The sequence below is a fragment of the Pelobates fuscus genome, chromosome 2 (assembly GCF_036172605.1).
Source record: "Pelobates fuscus isolate aPelFus1 chromosome 2, aPelFus1.pri, whole genome shotgun sequence".
Classification (NCBI taxonomy): domain Eukaryota; kingdom Metazoa; phylum Chordata; class Amphibia; order Anura; family Pelobatidae; genus Pelobates; species Pelobates fuscus.
In genome coordinates, this window is record NC_086318.1 from 84,394,142 (window position 1) to 84,414,214 (window position 20,073).

Here is a 20,073-nt window from a genome sequence, read left to right on the forward strand (position 1 = left end):
TTACCTATGTTCACCTATGTTTTAAGGTTCACTTACACACCACTACAACCACACACTTTATGTCGGGCTCACACCACGTAGAAACAGCTCTGTGACTCAACTACACAACTCCCTCCCCCCCCCCCCCAGTGCCCCAGGGTCAAGGGACACAACCAACCATGGAGCGATACACCCCACACCGGGAACCAGACATACAGGGGACACATAAGCAACGCACATATCCATAACAGACGAACCCCGAGAACAAAATAGACAACCACGCTCCGAAACACAACCCACTCCCATATAGACGAAGGCCTGTTCGCTAGGCAGAAATACATTTTGACTCAACTATACACACGGGGGTCATGGTGGACTCAACTGGCACAAAAGATAAGGGTACGTTAGACCCCACTTCAATAGGCTCTCTGAGACTCAGAGTTCAGGGACACCAGACTTAAAGAGGGTACTATACACCCACCAGCATACGAGGTGATCCAACACATAGAATACCGGGTAGCGGGACAACTACCCTGAAAGCCTCAAGGCCAATACATTCACCGCACCCCCACAACGTTCATAACGGTGATGACTCACCATCTCACAATTTCTCGCCCAGCAACGCCCAGTACTCTCGTAGGTACCTCGTTATAACCCATCAGACCACTATACAAAAATGTGCATTTACTGTTATAACCGAACTACTGTATGGACTTGTTTGTTATGCCAACTTAGCAGTATATAATCGTTGCATAAACAGAACTGTCTGTACCACTGATGATGCACGGAAAAATAAAGAATTTAAAAAGCTTCATTTACTAAAATGTGCATCGGGATTTGGGATAGTACCCGGGTTACCTTTTTTGCTTTTGGTGAGACAAGTTTGATAACATCACCAAGACACGGGCAACTTCACTTCAAACCAACCAGATTGGGAGTTCCCCACTGGGTCGATCGATTATAAAGTCTATATTGAAGTCACATTCAGACCATGACAATGTGACAAAGTGACATCATGATGTCATGATCAGCTGTCCTCATGATAACGTTTAAACACACACATTTACATGTGTACATTCACCATTTTTTCATTAGTCACATGGGTGCATTATGACATTGATTAGAAGAGATGCCCATTGAGATATGTTTAAAGGTCACGAGTTTCCATTTTGAATGAGGAGCAACACACCATGCCAGGGGCATCATGACAAATGATGAACTGGCAAATTAAATTCAAAGGCAAATGATCTGTAATATAGCTGCCGTTGTACTACCTGTATTTTGGAAGTCTAAGTCAGTATTTACCAGTTACAATCCTGTATTTTAGGAAAGAAGTAAACACAATGATGGCACAAACGAATAGTTATAACTTTCTTTTTCTAATAAAGTTTTGGTATCTATTCTTTATGTTCAGAGCGGACGTAATAATGCAAGATGTACCCACACTATTATTTTTAACTGTAAAGATAATATGAGTACAAAGATGAACATAAAACTCACCTGCCAACTTTGAGTTATAATTTCCTGCCAACACACCTACTTCTCCCTGGCACCACCCTCACCACCTTTTTTTAGCCTCCTTCCTGTCGTAGTGCTTTAAATCATTTAGAGCTATGTCCTCTGATTTGAAACTCCAATAAAGGAGTCACAGCACTAACACATTTCACAGGGCATGGCATACTAACTCTCCCAAGCAATCTGGGGTGTTACCGAAAACTAACTATCCACCCTATTGCATTTAGATTATAACCTGAATTACAGCCTTATACAAGGGGTGGAAACCAGTTGGTAAGGAGTGAGAAATAAAACACTTTAAGAAGTAGTATTACAGGCATTTAGTCATCAGCAATGCAGGAGACTCAGAAAGGACAGGACTATTACGTGAATTTTTTTTACCAGCTAAAGTGGATATAATTGGACTTTCCTTTCATCTTCGGAACATGGTAATAACAATTTTATTGCCTGTAAAATAATCTTTGATCAGCTCAATACTCATTATAAAGGGGTATAACTTATCCGCATGTTTTTATTAACAGACTCGTATTGTGTATACAAAAATGAATATTTTGTCTTATGGAGAAAGCTTATCAGTATTTCACTTTAGTTTTGCAGTAAGGCAGAAACACAAGTATATCTGCTTTTTGTTACATTCAGTAGAAGGAATTTTCATGATAACCTTCTGGTGGGATTTGCAAGCCATGTCATAGTTACATATTTGTCTATGTTGAAAAAAAGATTAAAGTCCATCAAGTTCATCCATGAAGCCCATTCTTTTATGCCGTTGATCCAAAAGATGGCAAAAAAAAACAATTGTAGCAATTTCCAATAATGCCACAAAAATGGGAAAAAAAATCCTTCTTGACTCCTTAAGAGCCTTCAAATTTCTCCCTGGGTCAACAACCTGTTTACATACATATCAATTATATCCTTGAACATTCTGTTAATGCAAAAAAGCATCCAATTCTTTTTTTAAATGTATCTATAGAATCTCATAACACAACCTCTTTAGCATAGAATTCAACATCTTTATTGTTCTTACCATAAAGAACCCTTTCCTCTGCTGTAAGTGAAAACGCCTTTCTTCCAGTCTCAATGAGTGACCTCTTGTCTGTTGTATATTCCTGCTAATGAACAGGTTAGTACAGCACATAGCTGACCCTGTATATATCTATATAGTGCTATCATATCCCCTCTGGGGCACCTTTTTTTTTTCTTCTAAAGAAAACAGTTGTTTCCTCTAACACTATCCAATTTTGTATTAGGGCTTGTGGGTTCCTTATTCCAAAATGCATGACTTTGTATTTATCTGTATTGAATCTCATCTGTCACTTGGCTACCCAGTCCCCCAATTTATCCAAATCACTCTGTAGAGAAACCATATTATGTTCAGAATGTATTTTCTTAGTCTAGTCATCCACAAACACAGACAAATCACTTTCCATGTCTACTTCAAGATCATTTCTAAACAGATTAAAGAAAGGTGGACCCAGGACAGAACCACGAGGCACTCCACTTACCACTTTTGTCCAATTTGAAACTTTTCCATTTACAAATCCTCTCTGCACTCTATCTTTAAACCAGTGTTCTAGCCCAAAACATTATTTTTTTTAATCTAAACCAACTGATTTCAGTTTTGCTAGGAATCTTCTGCATGAAACTGAATCAATTGTCTTAGCAAAATTCAAGTAGATCACATCAACTGGAACACCTTGACCTATATTCCTACTAACGTCTTCATATATTGCAATTACGTTTGTTTATGTCTTTCATAAAACCATGTTGATTCCTACTAATGATAATTATCCATTAACAGCTCATCAAATAATGTCCCAACCACAGATGTTAAGCTCACAGGTCTGTAGTTTCCAGGCCAAGCTTTTGAACCCTTCTGCTTTTCTCCAAACATCTGGAACAATTCCTGAAAGAAAAGAATCGATATGATACCATATTATGGTTACTATTTCCCAAGCGCTCCCTAACTTGAGTGTTTGGAAATAAATCAACAATATTAGTTATGACAAGATCAAAGCAAGCATCTCGTCTAGTAGGCACTTCTACTAATTGAAACATGGAATTATAATTTATCAGGTTCAAAAGTCTGTTTCCCTTAACTGTACCACTAGTCCCTCTGGCCCAATCAATGTCTGGGTAATTAAATTATCCCATAATTAACACATTACCAGTTGTGCAGCGTTATTAATTTGCGATAGCAGTTGCTCTTCTTACTATTAATGGATATCCCGCTTGCCTCCTATGCATATTTCTACCCATAAGGCTTACATACCCCACCCCATTTTCAGTTTTTTCTACCCTTTCTAAATAATGTATATCCATTGAAATTAATAGCACAGTGATGTGTTTCAACCCACCAAGTCTTAATAATTTAAATTCCGTTATACTGTTCCTTGTATGCCAACATCCCAAGCTCCCCCATTTACCAGCAACACATAGCATACCAATAGCAGAGATCATGCCAATAGCAAAGGTCATCAAAACAGAGAGGCCCTTACCAAAGAACAACATTGGCAATACAAACAGAAAAGACCAAATCAAATGTGTGTATTTGATGTGTATGCCAAATAAACTGAACAAATCAACAAATTGCTGAAGAAACCAACAACATAGGCCATTAAAGGACCACTATAGGCACCCAAACCACTTGAGCTCAATGAAGTGGTCTGGGTGCCAGGTCCCCCAGGTTTTAACCCTGCCTGCTGTAAACATAGAAGTTTCAGAGAAACTGCTACGTTTACACTAGAGTTAATCCAACCTCTAGTGGCTGTCTCACTGACAAAACAAGTTTGTTTTCCTTTAAAATAAAGTAGTCACTACCTAAAACATCAGCCATACCAACAAACCAGGGTATATCAACATACCATCAACATACCATCAGATAAGGTCATATCAGCATTCCGTGTTTTTGGTATATATACCATACTGAAAGCACAAGACATAAAACAACAGGCCAAACTAACAGCATATTATATATGATAAGCACATGCTAAACCAACAGCACAGTGTAAATAAAAATGCAATTTAGCAGACACAGAAGGAATGGTTCCAGGCTTTGGATCAGATCTATTGCACCCAGCGCTCATCTCTTCTCCGAAGGCAGGGGTAGGCAATCTTTTAGTAGTACTGTGCCAAAACAAGATCTTGAAGTCCCTTGGCGTGCCTGTCCTAATTAATGTTTAATTGAGGTGTGTATGTTGCCATAATCTGCTTGTGTTATTTATGGGTGCTGCAGTATTGTGTGTATGTCGGCTGTTATATATGTTTATGAGTAGTTTGTGGTATTGTGTATTACAATATGAATGTGGGCTGTGTATGGGGGCTTCTTGTGTAATTATGTGTGGATGATTTATCACACGGTGTGTTTGGTGCTGTGTGTATGTGTGGGGCTGCTTGTGAGGACCTGCTTGTGGGGTTGTGTGCATGTATTTGGATTGTCAGATGTGCTGTGTTTGTGTGGGTATTGTGTGTGTTAGTTTGTGGGCTGTTTTTTTGTATGAGGAAGAAGCTTTTTTTCTGCAGGTCTGTGTTTATCTAGCAGTGTGTGTGGCTTCCCTGGAGTCCAGTGGGGACCGGGCTGGCCAGGTACAGGTAATTGGCTGGAGCTGCGATAGCTGCTGCGGGCTGCTCTACTCCTCTGTAGTACATGGGTATTCCCTTTTACAAGTACTGGGAGGAAATAATTTAAGATCACTTCCTCTAAGACTAAGTGCTGCAATGCGGAAATTTAGGATTGTCCCTTATCACCTGCAATCATGGCTCGGCTTGCAAATATCTGAAGTTCCACTGGGAATCCTGTTTATCGCCGGTAGCATTGAGTGCCATGAAAAGGCACCTTGAGTGCAATGCATGGCACACGTGCCATAGGTTGCTGACCCCTGTTCTAAGGGGGCATAGCAGAGAGCCTTTCCTTCCAGCACTACCCAGCTAGGAATGCCAAGAATATTCCAAAGAGAGAGTTTCGCAAAGGCGGTAGAATTCCTCCAATTCCTCCACAAATATCAGGCAGACACTGATAAAGTTGAGAACAGAACTGGTTTATTGCGGAAAGCACAGGGTTTTTGGTTGTACAACAAACGAGTTAGCCAATGATGCAATTTCCTCTGTCCATCCCCATTTATTCAATACCGCACTGTTTCATAGTCCAGTTTACTCCATTTGATAACTGTCTCAGGCTGTGAATCTCCATCACTGTTTTCAATGGCCGATTGAGGGTTTTCTTATTGCACTCAATTTTCTGAAGGAACGCCCTCATATTCTGGGTGTAATTTGATAGATCGTATTTAGGCGCCCCCTTGGTACAGGATAGGTGCATACTGGTCACTGGCAGCAAGAAGGACGCCTCTTTTCGTTTTTTAGCAGGTTCTGCAATACTGCTGTGATCGTTGGGGGTTATCATTGCCACACATTTAACTAACATAGGTAAACAGAAAATGCACTAAAAGGGATGCTTTTAAAACGGAATATAGTGGAGGAGTCACAGAGTCCTAAAACACTCTTACCAAACGTCAAAAGTGAGGGTAGCATAGCACATCTAAGAAAACAACATGGAGTAACCTGGGGCAGAATATTCATGTAGCAGTATTGCCATTATACAAAGGCTATACCAACACCACATACCAACTGCACACAGGCCATACTAACAGCATATGCCATAAAACAGAGTGGGCTGTGCAGCTGCATTGGACATACCAATAGCAATTGCCATACCAACAGCACAGACCATAAAAGCAGAAAGACTTTTATCACCAGTATTGCCTATACCAACAGAACATACACTACCACCAATGAATGCCCAACCAACAACACTGGTCAAACCAACAGTGTAGGTTTAATCACCAGCACAGGTCAAATCAACAACAAAGGCAATACCAACCACACATATCCCATCAACAGTGCAACCAAACTAACAGCACGGTTCAATCTAGAAGCACAGTCGAAATAAGCAGAGCCATACAGGCAATACAGCATTTACCAATACTAACAATGCAACACATAAAAACAGCATGTGCCACACAAACAGCACAGGGCAAACTAAATCTGCAGGCCAAACACACAGCAGAGCCAATACCTACAATGCAATCCAAATCAACAGCACAACAGGCCATACCAACAACACCAACCAGGCAATACCAACAACACAGGCCTTAAAACAGACTGAACGTCGTCCAGTCACGTAGCCCATAAAAACAGTAGAGGCCAGACAAACAGTGTAAACTACACTAACAGCACTGACAATGCAAACAGTTCATGCAACACCAACAGCCCATGTGAAACAAACAGTGCAGACAATACAAACAATACAGTCCACTCAAATAGCTGGGTTAAAAAAACATTGTTACAGACAATACCAAGAGCACAGGCTGAAGAAACAGTACAGACAATACTGACATCATAAATCAAACAAACAGTACATGCATTCCGTACTTGTCCATCCATCATTACTGTGATCACATGTCTTAATGTATTAATTGTCAGCATTTTACAAACACATATCTAGTTTGTTAGACTGGTTTATTTTATATTTTATTTTACTGCATTTTAAATGGAAAACACAATTACATTGTAAATGTAGACAGTGACGTAACAGGCGATAACTACATCAGAGAATGGTGCCAGAGCTGGTTTTGGCAAGGCCTGGAAATTCCATATGTTATTACTGTGGTTACTGTTATACTAAATGTAATCACTTTTATTATTGTAACAAATGTTATATATATTTTTTTTTTTACCAACATTAAAAGGCATATTATAAACCAATTGAATGCTAAAGGGGTGAACACTGCATTGCAAATTGTTACTCACCGTTCTCGCACTCATAATAATAAAGTTGTTTATTCGCAAAACAGTGAGTGAACAACACTTGCCAAATATATCCAACTCCGCTTAATTGAAGAACATTTTCCATTAAGTCATTTCCTTGATTAGTGCATACTTATTTTTTTATTTATTTCAAATGCATGCAAAAATAAATAAAGGTCTGGATTTGCTAGCAACAAGGCAGGCATGAATGTAAAAGGGTACTGTCACTTTAAATATGCTAAATATACACTATATCCTCTGTAGTACATGTCTTTCACATTTCCCTGCGTGTTTCAGGACGAGGAGATCTGGGGGCATTAATCAGTGCTCCGGACTTTGTGATTTTGCTTGACTGCTGACCAGATTACATTCCCATTACTCCCAATAATGACATGATGCATGAGTATTAAATAAGGGCCACGTCCACAGCTTTATATTCGATTTAACTTTAAACACCGCCAGCATTATCCCCACCTGTCGGTCCCAATATCGGTGACTTTTGGCAAAACTGCACCAAACAAAACAAAGCTTAAGATAATTTAAATGATGCAAAAATGTGGGACTGTCCCAGATTAAATCATGACTGTTGACACATATTTATACATACAGACAGGGATGTATCTATCGCGAGGCAAACAAGGCATTTGCCTTGGGCGACAATTTCCAGGGGGTGCTGCCCCCAAATGCCCAGGCAAATACCTTATTTGCCTCATTTAATGGGAACCCAAGAGCTGGCCGGCTGGCCACCTTTGGGCTCCCCTGGGGCAGGCGGCCAGTTGTTTTCCGGCTCCAGCCTGGGGTACCTCAGCAATGGATTGGGAACCTCCTCCTTGGCTCCTCTTATTCCTTCAGCAGTACAAATATCGACTGGTGTAGCTCTGGCCCTTTTATGTCGCAGCACCACATGCCAACGACATGACACCGATGACGTCACGGCCTGTCATAGTCTGCAAATTTGAATGTTTTGCTGGAGTGGCAATAGAGTTAAAGTGCCAGACTATAAATAGGTTGCTGGAGCTTAAGTCCTTGCCCTGTTGTGGTTCTATTTTGGTTCCCAGTTGCGTGTTATATTCCTCTCATTCCTCTGCATTTCTGGTTTTGATCTTGGCTACTACTGACTTTTCTGCTATTTGTACTCTTTGACTCAGCTATTGTACCTTCGCTATTCCTGATTCTTGCTTTCCCTGACTCTGGTTTGTTCCTGACCATTCTCTGTCTGTTGTACGTTAAGCCCAGCCACTGTGAGGTCCAGTGTGCGTTTATTGTTGGCTTATTACTACATACTACTTGTTGGGTCTCTCAGTATTCCTGACAGGTACTTGGAATCCAAATACCACCTTGCATATCTATAGAGATTATAGAAAAGGCTACCTTAGTAAGCATCACTAGCCACATAGTCACACTGACTGGTTCATGAAGGAATACAAATAGAAAGCACATTCAAAAGAAACTGTAATGGGGTATTTTGCAGGAATTCGACTGTGTGCCCCACTACAGGATAATTCTTTACAAAAGCAGCTTACAGCAGCTACAGTTCACTGCACACAGAGATTTGTGGCATGTTTAGCATTATTGCTGTTATACAAACACACAGATTCTATAGAGCACCGTTACATGGTCACACCACCATGGTCACACTTAACTCATCCAATTCTAATGTATGCCGCTCAGCTGGATCTGGTGAGTTCTGAAATGTCCATTTTTACCATTCACCTCTTCTGTGTGTCCGTTCTGCTGATCAAAACAGTGTCTACTGTTTCCCTACTTTAGTTATCATGCTACCTTTTTTATTCAGATTTTAGATTACAGATCTTTTCAGATGTTATGTCCCTTGTTCTGTTTCTTGTTTTGTTTAGATTTTTGCTGTATAAAGCCCCCTTTAGTGGCTGTCATTCAGATAGCGCCTAGGGGTATCTTCGCAGGACCAACTCATGCAGAGTGTGAAGCCATTGCTTCTCTATGAGATGTTGATGTTGTGGTGAATGTTGCGCATGTGCACTAGCCCACAATGCTTCCCTTTTGGGAAGAACTGGATTGGCTGAGATCTCTAATGAAAATCTCTGCCAGGGGAAGGGTGATGACCATGGCTAGTTTGGCACATCATAGAACTAAAATTAATTAAATATAGTTTATTTTACTTTTTATGTGTTTTCCTAACGTTAGAATGTTCCTTAAACTAAAATTGTAGCTCTAAATAAATCATATATAGAGTGCATACTAAAGGAATGCCATATTGGTTAAATGTACTATTTTAGGGCTTTCATATCTTTGTTGTGTCTATGGCGTGTAGATATGGCCACCAGTGGAGGAATGCAGTAATTAAGGGATTTCATGTAAAACTGGAACACTTATAGTATTATTGTATAATTTGAGATGCATGATATACCATTGAGAAGTACCCTTATTTATTTGGGAAGGCTGATATGTAATCGTTTTGATCAACAGGTTTCTCAGGTGAACCATTGTCCATCACACATTTCTCAAGTGACCTTTGTCTAACTGGGTTATTCTATAAAGTCCAAAAATCATTCAGATTAATTTAGGTGATAATGGTATTTTCCCGGCAATGTATACTAGGTGGACTTGTTGAGTGCAAGTTGACATTTGTACTAGGTTGGAAGTATCAGTTAACTAATGGCACTTATTAAAACCCGACAAACACTCTGTTAATTAATATTGTTTTCTAATACCCATTAACATTTAAGCTTTATTAAGGTTTTCTCCAAAAGGAAAGAAATGACACAGAAGTGCAAGAAGTTTCATTTGAAATAATGTGTGAATTCTATATTAGTAGTATTGATACTAGTTTAACAGGTATCTTGTACTAGATGTGCCACTGATCAAGTGAGGATAGGGAGCATCTTAAAGGGAAACTATAGTAAAATGATTAAAACTTTAATTTACAGCCTACTCGTGTTCATCTCTTCCTTTAGATCCGCCAATCAAGTGCTGCTTAAAGACATGCATTGATGCAATATATCTCTGTGGGGAACATTCAGTATCTTGATGCATAATGTGGATACACTGACAATAGGTCCTGCAAATATTGCAGGATGGAAATAAGGAATGGCCTTATACATGTTAGTATGGAAAAATGTCAACAATGCCTTTTGTCTGAAATGCTATAGACACCAGAACCACTACATTAAGCCGTAATGTTTCTGAGGACTATCGTTTTCCTTTAACACATATTTTGTTGCCTAGAAGTTTAACATAAACAGACACTCCCATCTGTAGCCCATGGATCAGCGCAGCTAAGAGGAATAGGCCTTGACAGAGCCAGGAGGTAGGCATAGCAACCACAGGAAGTGAGTGACAGCTAGCATGCTGGGTAGGGCGGAGCCATAAGGGGAATATTTACACAAGCCATTATATGAAGTGGCCATTTTAACTGAACCTAAGCTTACCTGTCAGTTGTCCCTCCCACCCTCCCTGTATTTGGTTAGGTTAGTTGATTTCCTGTTTTTTTACAGCAGCGGGGAATGGCCTGGTTAAATCGGAGGGTAGATGGAGGAGAAATTGGGCATCCTGAGGTTTAGTGTGGATTGGGCAGTGTTGCACGTGGTTGGTAGGTTCGAGCCCGTCGGTGGCTCCGAACCTGGGGGTGTGGTGGTGTCTTGGTACACCCTACACTGAAACTGATGGGTAGCGGTGTCTTGGTACACCCCTACGATGGATATGGTGGGTAGCGGTGTCTTGGTACACCCCTACAATTTAAATTGGTGGAAATGTGGTCATATTGGTCGGCCAGTTTCTGTATTAACATGTTTGTTAGATTGTTATCTATTGTTATTATTGTTGGGTCATTGCTAGGGGTATGCTATGTATATGAGGGGATGTTAACTTTAATTTTAAAATTAAGTTAAAAACTTTTAAAAGATTTGTTGGCAATGACCCCATTTGTTATTCCTTAATTATTTTATTAATAATTTAATAAAGCTGTGGACTAATTATTTCCAACAGTATAACCTGTGTCTGTGTTTTAATGGGGGTTTGGGTAAGGTTAGCGCATATGCCGGCAAATCCGACTGTGCGCCTGTCATGAAATAAATATGTATTTGTAATGCATGTATAAAGCCTGTTTAGATGGCCATAATATGAAGAGATGGATGCATCATTTCACAAAGTTTTTGTGTTTTCTATAAGGTGTAGTTATGGATAACATCCCCCACCCAGTCAGTCCCAAGATAGACCTTAGTAGGTTAATCCCTGCCTCTCATTGTATTAATTCACGTTTCCTTTTACAACACTTCAGAATCTTCCACCATTTAAAAAAAATAAAAACATTTTAACATTTAGGTGTTTTGTTTTTTTTCACTTGCCATGTACAGTGCTAAAAGGCTTGACTGCTGGAAACTTCCCATTCTAGATATACCGGTATTTTATATAATAAATACATATTTACATATTATGTAATTAAAAGAGATAAATTCATGATTGAATCATCAGTTTATCTAAAGGTTCAATGACTTTCCAGTCCTCTCTGATTTTCAGACACTGTGTTGACCCAAATTGCCCTCATTCTATCTAAGTATACAATTTCTGTTGAACATTTTCGGTAGTCAAATTTACACCAGGCAATAAATAAATATATTTTTGCTTTAACCCTTTCCACCACCTTCAGATGCTCTGTCCTCGAACATTCTACTATCACATATTTAATATTGCTGAATTGCTAGGCTGAATCTGGATCGGCCAATTTATTGATGTTTTACTAACTTTTAGAGGTGTAGCAAACTTGGTATTATTTGCAATGCACAAAGTCTGTGGCTTCTCATTTTGAAATGTTTATTTGCTGTAATACTTAAAGGCTGGTCACAAATACGAACAGAAATCATTACACACCCTTATGACTAGGTAAAGACTGCGCTGTAGTGTTTTCCAAACCTATAATTTTGAGTCATCATCTATTGGGCGCTGTAAGCTAATTGGCATAGCATAGCTACAGACAGTATAATTTACTTTTAAAAAGTCATTAACCCTAAAATATATATTGTCTTACTATTACAAAATGGCTATCTTTAGGAAACAAAGCAGGACAGTCAGAACAAGAATATAGTTACTTTAAGAAGATTAACAGAGTCAGGGGCAGACTGACCACCTGGGCATCTAGGTCATGGACTGAGGGCTCAAGGCAGTCTGGGGCCTGGATGCAGGGCCGGTGCAAGGATTTTTGCCGCCCAAGGCAAAAGAAAAATTTGCCACCCCCCCCCCCCCATGTGACATCACAATGCCCCACCCATATGATCTGCCATATGAACTAACGCCAGTGCTGCACACTGTGTTTACATTAAAAAGCCTGCAGGGACAGGCTATGGACACCGGAACCACTTCATTAAGCTGCAGTGGTTCTGGGGACTATAGTGTCCCTTTAATGTGAGGTTAATTAGAGATTAGTGTCACTAATAATATACTAGATTGCCTACTTACAACCAGATGAAGATGGTGATGGGCACTGGCTGCAGTTTGGCTCCACTGATCTGGTGTAGAACCGGATCTCTGGAGGCTGTTTGTAACTGCGGTCACAAAATTCAATGTTCTGGGAGAACAGGAAGCAGCTCCATTTTTTGAGGCCCCTTACACAGCTCAAGGTCTGGGCCCCAGGGCCTGACGGTGAATATGCCCATAAGGCCCACCCATAAGTTCACCTATATGTTCCACCCATTAAATTCGCTCACAGGGAGTGTAGTGTGTAGGGGATGTGTTATGTGTTATTGTAGAGGATCTAATGGGTGTGCTTATGGAATGTAGTGTATAGGCATACCAGTTTGTGTAGGTGATGCAGTGTGTTTGTGTGTAGTGGAAGCAATGTGTGTTTGTGGTTGTGTGTAAGGGATCCATTGTGTGAATCTGTGTTTGTATGCATAAGGGATGCAAGGTGTGTGTCTGTAAGTGTGTGCATTGAGTGTGTGTAAGAAATGCATTGTTTCTGTGTGTATGTAAGAGAAGCAGTGTGTGTGTGTGTGTGTTTGCATGTGTGTGTAAGGGATGCATTGTGTGTTTCTGTGTATGTATAGGGATGCATTGTGTGTGTGTGCGTGTAGTGTGAAAGAGCTCTCCCTTCTGTCCCTTAGAGGTCTCTCCTCTCCCCCCCACCCTCCCCTGGGGGTCTCTTATTACTCCCTGTGTTTTCCTCACCTCCCCTTCTACTCATCTCCTCACCCCCTCTCCTGTGTTCTTCTAACCTCCCCCTTCCCTGTGTTCTTCTCACTCCCCCCTCCCTGTGTTCTTCTCACCTCCCCCTTTCCTCACCCCCCCTCCCTGTGTTCTTCTTACTCCCCCCTCCCTGTGTTCTTCTTACTCCCCCCTCCCCTCTTCATCTTATTCCCCCCTCCCCTTTTCTTCTTACTCCCCCCTCCCCTCTTCTTCTTACTCCCCCCTCCACTTGTCTTCTTCTTACTCCCCCTCCCCCTCTCTTCTTACTCCCCCCTCTCTTCTTACTCCCCCCTTTCTTCTTACTCCCCCCTTTCTTCTTACTCCCCCCTCCTTCTTACTCCCCCCACCCCTCTTTTCTTACTCCCCCCCTCCACTTGTCTTCTTCTTACTCCCCCCTCCCTTGTTTTCTTCTTACTCCCCCCTAGTTTTCTTCTTACTCCCCCACCTTCCCTCTTCTTCTTACCCCCCTCCCCTTGTTCTTCTTACCCTCCTCTTCTCCCCTCGTTCTTCTTACCCCCTCCCCTCGTTCTTCTTACCCCCTCCCCTCGTTCTTCTTACCCCCCCTCAGTTTTCTTACCCCCCCTAGTTCTCCTTCCCCCCTCCCCCAGTTCTCCTTCACTCCCCCCCTCCCCCAGTTCTCCTTCCCCCACCTTCCCCCAGTTCTCCTAACCTCACCTCCCCTGTAGCGTGGCCGAGCTCCTCTCTGGTCCGCGGTACAGGAGTTTCAGTTTCCTGTACCCGGCCGGACTGATAGGAAGTGCACACTCAGTGTGCACTTCCTGTCAGTCCGGCCAGGACCGCGGATCGGAGAGGAGCTCGGCCACGCTACAGGGGAGGTGAGGCAGTGTGGCAGCCGCCTGAGCGCTCTCTATAGAGCGCTCAGGCGGCTGCAACATTTAAAGGGCTGGCGATGGGGGCACAGGGCGCCCCCTCCTATATGGCGCCCTAGGCGGCTGCCTAGTTCGCCTTATAGGAAGCGCTGGCCCTGCCTGGATGAACAGCCATGCTATCATTCCACACATATTCCAGCAATAGGTTGAGGGGCTACTACAGCCTCTATATTCCCAACACAGTAGAGGCACTATTCTCCGTACAAACACACACTACAGCCCCAGTATCCCCCAGATGCCTACTACAGCATCTATCTCACACACATACAACAGCCCCTATACGCGCACACTGCAACACAACCAGACCTCTCCACTCACATCACTGCAAACAGTTATATCTACACACACACAACTGCCAAGGAGCCTCACTGCATGCACACAATCCCACAAGCAGCATCTCCACACATTCAATAACACATGCAACCTCCCTACACAAACATCACAATCAGCATCTCCACCATAGCAATACTGCATACAGCCTCCTCGCACACACAAGCAATTACAGTAGGTAAAACAAGACAAACGATTAATTCTAACAAAACACATACAGAAACACAACGTCGCAATCAGCATCCCACACATGCAACCCCACAAGTATGTGCTTAGAGGCTACTTGTATGGTTGCACATGTGGGGTACGCTGCTTGTGATGTCATCAGTAAACACAGTGGAATGTGCATTTTGCATTATTTCTTTATTTTAATGAATAAGGGTTACTCCGTCCAAAAACAGTGTTTTGGGAGCCCTGCGGATGGAAGTCATGACTGCCCATATTATCTGTGTGAGAGGTGCACAAAGAAGGGGGAGGAGAGTAGTAGTAGCCAAAAAACCTTGCACCAGGAGGGAAGGCCTTGATATCCTATTGCCCGAGGGTCCTCTGAGTTGTGAGTCCACCCTGAAAAGAATTATTGACTAAAGTGAGAATTCAAAGTGAATTTCAATTTTAAAGTCAAAATAGCCAAATTGGAAAAATTATCTTACGTCAGTTATGTTTCCAGTTCGGCTACTTTTACCTAAAATTGGTGAACTTTGAAGTAACTTTGAATTCTCACTTTAGTGAATAACCCCGCAAGTTAATTTTTTTGTCTTGTAGAAGATTGCATTGATCTTTATGTAGAAACGAGTAGTGTGATTGGTGTCACGATATACGCTATGTGTATTTCTACTGCTTAATGACCAGTTACATATTTTGTTGTCATTACAAACTGGTCCTTAAAAACCCTATGCCAACATTCAACAGTCTGCTAAATGACTCTCGTCAACTCTCGGTAGGCCTTCTGCCATTATATGTGCAAGACATTCTATCATTCTAAAAGAACACTGTATGCATTATAACAATTGCATTGATTATAGTGCCTGGTGCAATCGCTCCATTCAGTGTTAAACCATTTTCAAGCAGTTTAACAGTGCAGGAAAGTTCCTGGCCACCGACAATGAGAGTCCCTGGCCATGCTGCCTTCTAGCCATATCAGTTCATGGCAGCAATGGGTACTGCTATAGACTGAATGCAGACAGCTGACACTCTCAGACGACCACAGCCATCCATTGCTGCTCAGACTTTTGCTTCCTTAGTAGCCTGAGCAGCGCAGACGGGATGCGCGCTTGATACTCTTGTTTAGCATGAAAACTTAAACCAGTTTAATGCTTAATAGAAGGATGGTACCAGGGGACTTCAGACACTATAACCGTAACCAGTTCAATGAGATGAAGAAGTTACAGCGCCTACAGTGTCCCTTTAATCTCCAGACTATTATGACAACATATACTGTCATTAGCCCTTTAGGTTTTCAAACCACTAGAAAATAAAAACCAGATCAAAACGAAAGGAACAGGAGGTGTAATAAGGATTCAAATACAGTTGCAAGAAAAAGTATGTAAACCCTTTGGAATGATATGGATTTCTGCACAAATTGGTCATAAAATGTGATCTGATCATCATCTAAGTCACAACAATAGACAATCACAGTCTGCGTAAACTAATAACACACAAAGAATGAAATGTTGCCATGTTTTTATTGAACACACCATGTAAACATTCACAGTGCAGGTGGAAAAAGTATGTGAGCCCCTAGACTAATGACATCTCCAAGAGCTAATTGGAGTGAGATGTCAGCCAACTGGAGTCCAATCAATGAGATGAGATTGGAGGTGTTGGTTACAGCTGCCCTGCCCTATAAAAAACACACACCAGTTCTGGGTTTGCTTTTCACAAGAAGCATTGCCTAATGTGAATGATGCCTCGCACAAAAGAGCTCTCAGAAGACCTACGATTAAGAATTGTTGACTTGCATAAAGCTGGAAAGGGTTATAAAAGTATCTCCAAAAGCCTTGCTGTTCATGAGTCCACGGTAAGACAAATTGTCTATAAATGGAGAAAGTTCAGCACTGCTGCTACTCTCCCTAGGAGTGGCTGTCCTGTAAAGATGACTGCAAGAGCACAGCGCAGACTGCTCAATGAGGTGAAGAAGAATCCTAGAGTGTCAGCTAAAGACTTACAAAAGTCACTGGCAAATGCTAACATCCCTGTTAGCGAATCTACAATACGTAAAACACTAAACAAGAATGTTTTTTTTTTTATGGGAGGATACCACAGAGGAAGCCACTGCTGTCCAAACAAAACATTGCTGCACGTTTACAGTTTGCACAAGAGCACCTGGATGTTCCACAGCAGTACTGGCAAAATATTCTGTGGACAGATGAAATCAAAGTTGAGTTGTTTGGAAGAAACACACAACACTATGTGTGGTGAAAAAGAGGCACAGCACACCAACATCAAAATCTCATCCCAACTGTGAAGTATGGTGGTGGGGACATCATGGTTTGGGGCTGCTTTGCTGCGTCAGGGCCTTGGTGGATTGCTATCATCGAAGGAAAAATGAATTCCCAAGTTATCAAGACATTTTGCAGGAGAACTTAAGGCCATCTGTCTACTCAACAGAAGATGGGTGTTGCAACAGGACAATGACCCAAAGCATAGAAGTAAATCAACAACAGAATGGCTTAAACAGAAGAAAATACGCCTTCTGAAGTGGCCCAGTCAGAGTCCTGACCTCAACCCGATTGAGATGCTGTGGCATGACCTCAAGAAAGCGATTCACACCAGACATCCCAAGAAAATTGCTGAACTGAAACAGTTCTGTAAAGAGGAATGGTCAAGAATTACTCCTGACCGTTGTGCACGTCTGATCTGCAACTACAGGAAACGTTTGGTTGAAGTTATTGCTGCCAAAGGAGGTTTAACCAGTTATTAAATCCAAGGGTTCACATACTTTTTCCACCTGCACTGTGAATGTTTACATGGTGTGTTAAAAAAAACATGGCAACATGTCATTCTTTGTGTGTTATTAGTTTAAGCAGACTGTGATTGTCTATTGTTGTGACTTAGATGATGTTCAGATCACATTTTATGACCAATTTGTGCAGAAATCCATATCATTCCAAAGGGTTCATATACTTTTTCTTGCAACTGTATATAAAGAAAATTTGTGAAAATATAACTACAAAATAACAAATGATAAAGTGTTACAAATTGCAAATAAATACAATGAAACACTAAATATTATGTGGTGTCAAGTATGGAAATTGTGAATGGACAAATGGCAATTTATTATGTAGAGTAGGTGCAACAAGAGAATATTAATATTAATGGTTGAAATCCATGGTAATGGCAGCATAATATCAAGAATCTATATTTCAGAGAACTTGGCCTAGATTGACTTTAGCAGAATAATACAAATTAAGCTGTATGTGCATCTGTGGACTGTGGGAGGAGAATGCCAATTACTAGCACTCTAATAGCAACTAGATGCATACTTGCAAAAACAGAATATTCAAGGATATAATTTTTCAATGTAGGGTAATAACTGCTTGATCCAAGGATTACTCTGACCGCCATTCTGAGGTCAAGAAGGAATTTTTTCCTAGTTTGTTGCAATATTGGAAGCGCTTCAGACTGGGTTTTTTGCCTTCTTTTGGATCAACAGCAAAAACATATGTGAGGAAGGCTGAACTTGATGGACGCAAGTCTCTTTTCAGCTATGTAACTAGGTGATTATGTAACTATGAGACTCAATTGCAATTATTAGCTTTGATGAAGAAATGATGTTCTATGTTGGGTAAGAAACAATGTGGGTATAGATGGGAAAATAATAAAGTATTTTGTTTTACTTTAATTTAGTCATAGATATGAAAAATAAATAAATAAATCCCTGTTTATCCTGTGTTCATGAAGCAATGTGTATTAGGTTATTGTTATCCTAGAATTGGATGTATTATCTCTGTGATACATTAATAAAAAGGAGTTGTATCAACAGCCTAGCTTAGCCCTTTAAATATATATTTTTTCAGTTTATAATTGATATCAGACAGTGGACACCATGTTTGGCTCTTTAAAACTCTGTCAGTTGCCTCACACTGCTTTCAAAACTCACATATGAAAGTGCTAATTGGCACACTTCCTTAAAGGGGCACTGTAGGCATCCAGACCACTTCAGCTCATTGAAGTGTTCTGGCTGCAGTGTCCCTATTGTCCTTAGTGCTGCAATCTAAAAAATTGTAATTCCAGAGAAACTACAATATTTACATTGCAGCACTAAGTCTGTATCCAGTGGCTGTCTCCCAGGGGGCGCTTCCTGGATCAAAACAGACCTTTGGTCCGATATCTGACACTAGACATCCTCACGCTCTGCATGAGGACAACCATCGTCAGATTTTTCCCCATAGAAAGCATTGATCCATTGCTATCCTATGGTGTGGTCTAATGCATGCGTTGCATTTGCCGCAAATGCACGTTAGGACCTACTCGTTGTTGGAGAGAGAGCAGAGTGTCGATACATTGCAGGGGGACATTGGTGCTGGGATAAGGTAAGTAAATAAAGAGTTTTAACCCTTTATTTACCGGGGGGGGGGGGGGGGGGCTGAAGTATGGTGGAGGCTTTGTATTGCTGGCACTATAGTATACCTTAAATGGCTAACATTTGGCAATCAATCTAATATAACTCATTGGATGACTTTAGATTCACAAAGTAAAATGCTTTAGATACTTTAGAGTTAAACTATATTTTATGCAGGGTTTCCATTATTTTGTCCACTCCCTAAATTCCAAAGCACAGTACAGTGGGTTTAATTAATACATCCATCCATCTATTCATTGTGATAAAAGGAAGGAATATCGCTAGACGTATGATCAGTTGTAACATAACAGGGTGAAATAATGTAGAATAGACTGTGGGGGCATTTTGTTTGTTTTAAGATGGGTGAAGTAGAGCCCCATAGGGAGCATGCAATGATACTATGATATAACAAGTATTTTTAGACAGTTCTTGAAGGAACAGATATTAGTTGAAAATCTTATGAACAGATTACAGCAGCCATAGATAAATCATGCAAGCAACATTAGGAAGTTGGGTCCAAACCGAGGACAGGTGGTGTGCTTGAACACATGGACAAATGTATATTTAGTTCTATATACGGAAGCTTCGGGTGTCCTCAGCTTGGGCAGGGAATTCCTTCAAAATTTTCTTAGAAATGGGACTGCTAAAATATTCTATAAGCCTCTGCTATATATATTTGTCTGCATATGTACAGTCACAGTCTATATACTGTATATGTACGTATAGTGACAACTGGTTTTACCGGCTGTATGTTGGGCCAATTTTGCTCACTGTTTGTTTGTTTGTTTGTTTTAATTGAGGTAATTTGGAAAGACTCTAACATTTTCAGCTAAATGGTTTTGG

At 40.9% G+C, this 20,073-nt stretch overlaps 1 protein-coding gene across 2 annotated transcripts in view; it reads left to right on the forward strand.

The window, feature by feature from the left end:
- The window catches only part of ARHGEF4 (Rho guanine nucleotide exchange factor 4), a 176,740-nt gene that overhangs the window by 26,085 nt on the left and 130,582 nt on the right, over positions 1 to 20,073 (forward strand). The window contains exon 1 of one of the 2 annotated variants that reach the window (XM_063442359.1): positions 1,852 to 1,922. The exons of the other annotated variant lie outside the window; for it this stretch is intronic. Within the exon in view, the coding sequence (XP_063298429.1) occupies positions 1,920 to 1,922 (3 nt within the window). The 5' untranslated portion in view covers positions 1,852 to 1,919. Of the gene's footprint in view, positions 1 to 1,851; positions 1,923 to 20,073 lie in introns of those variants that run through there. 2 annotated transcript variants of the gene reach the window in all.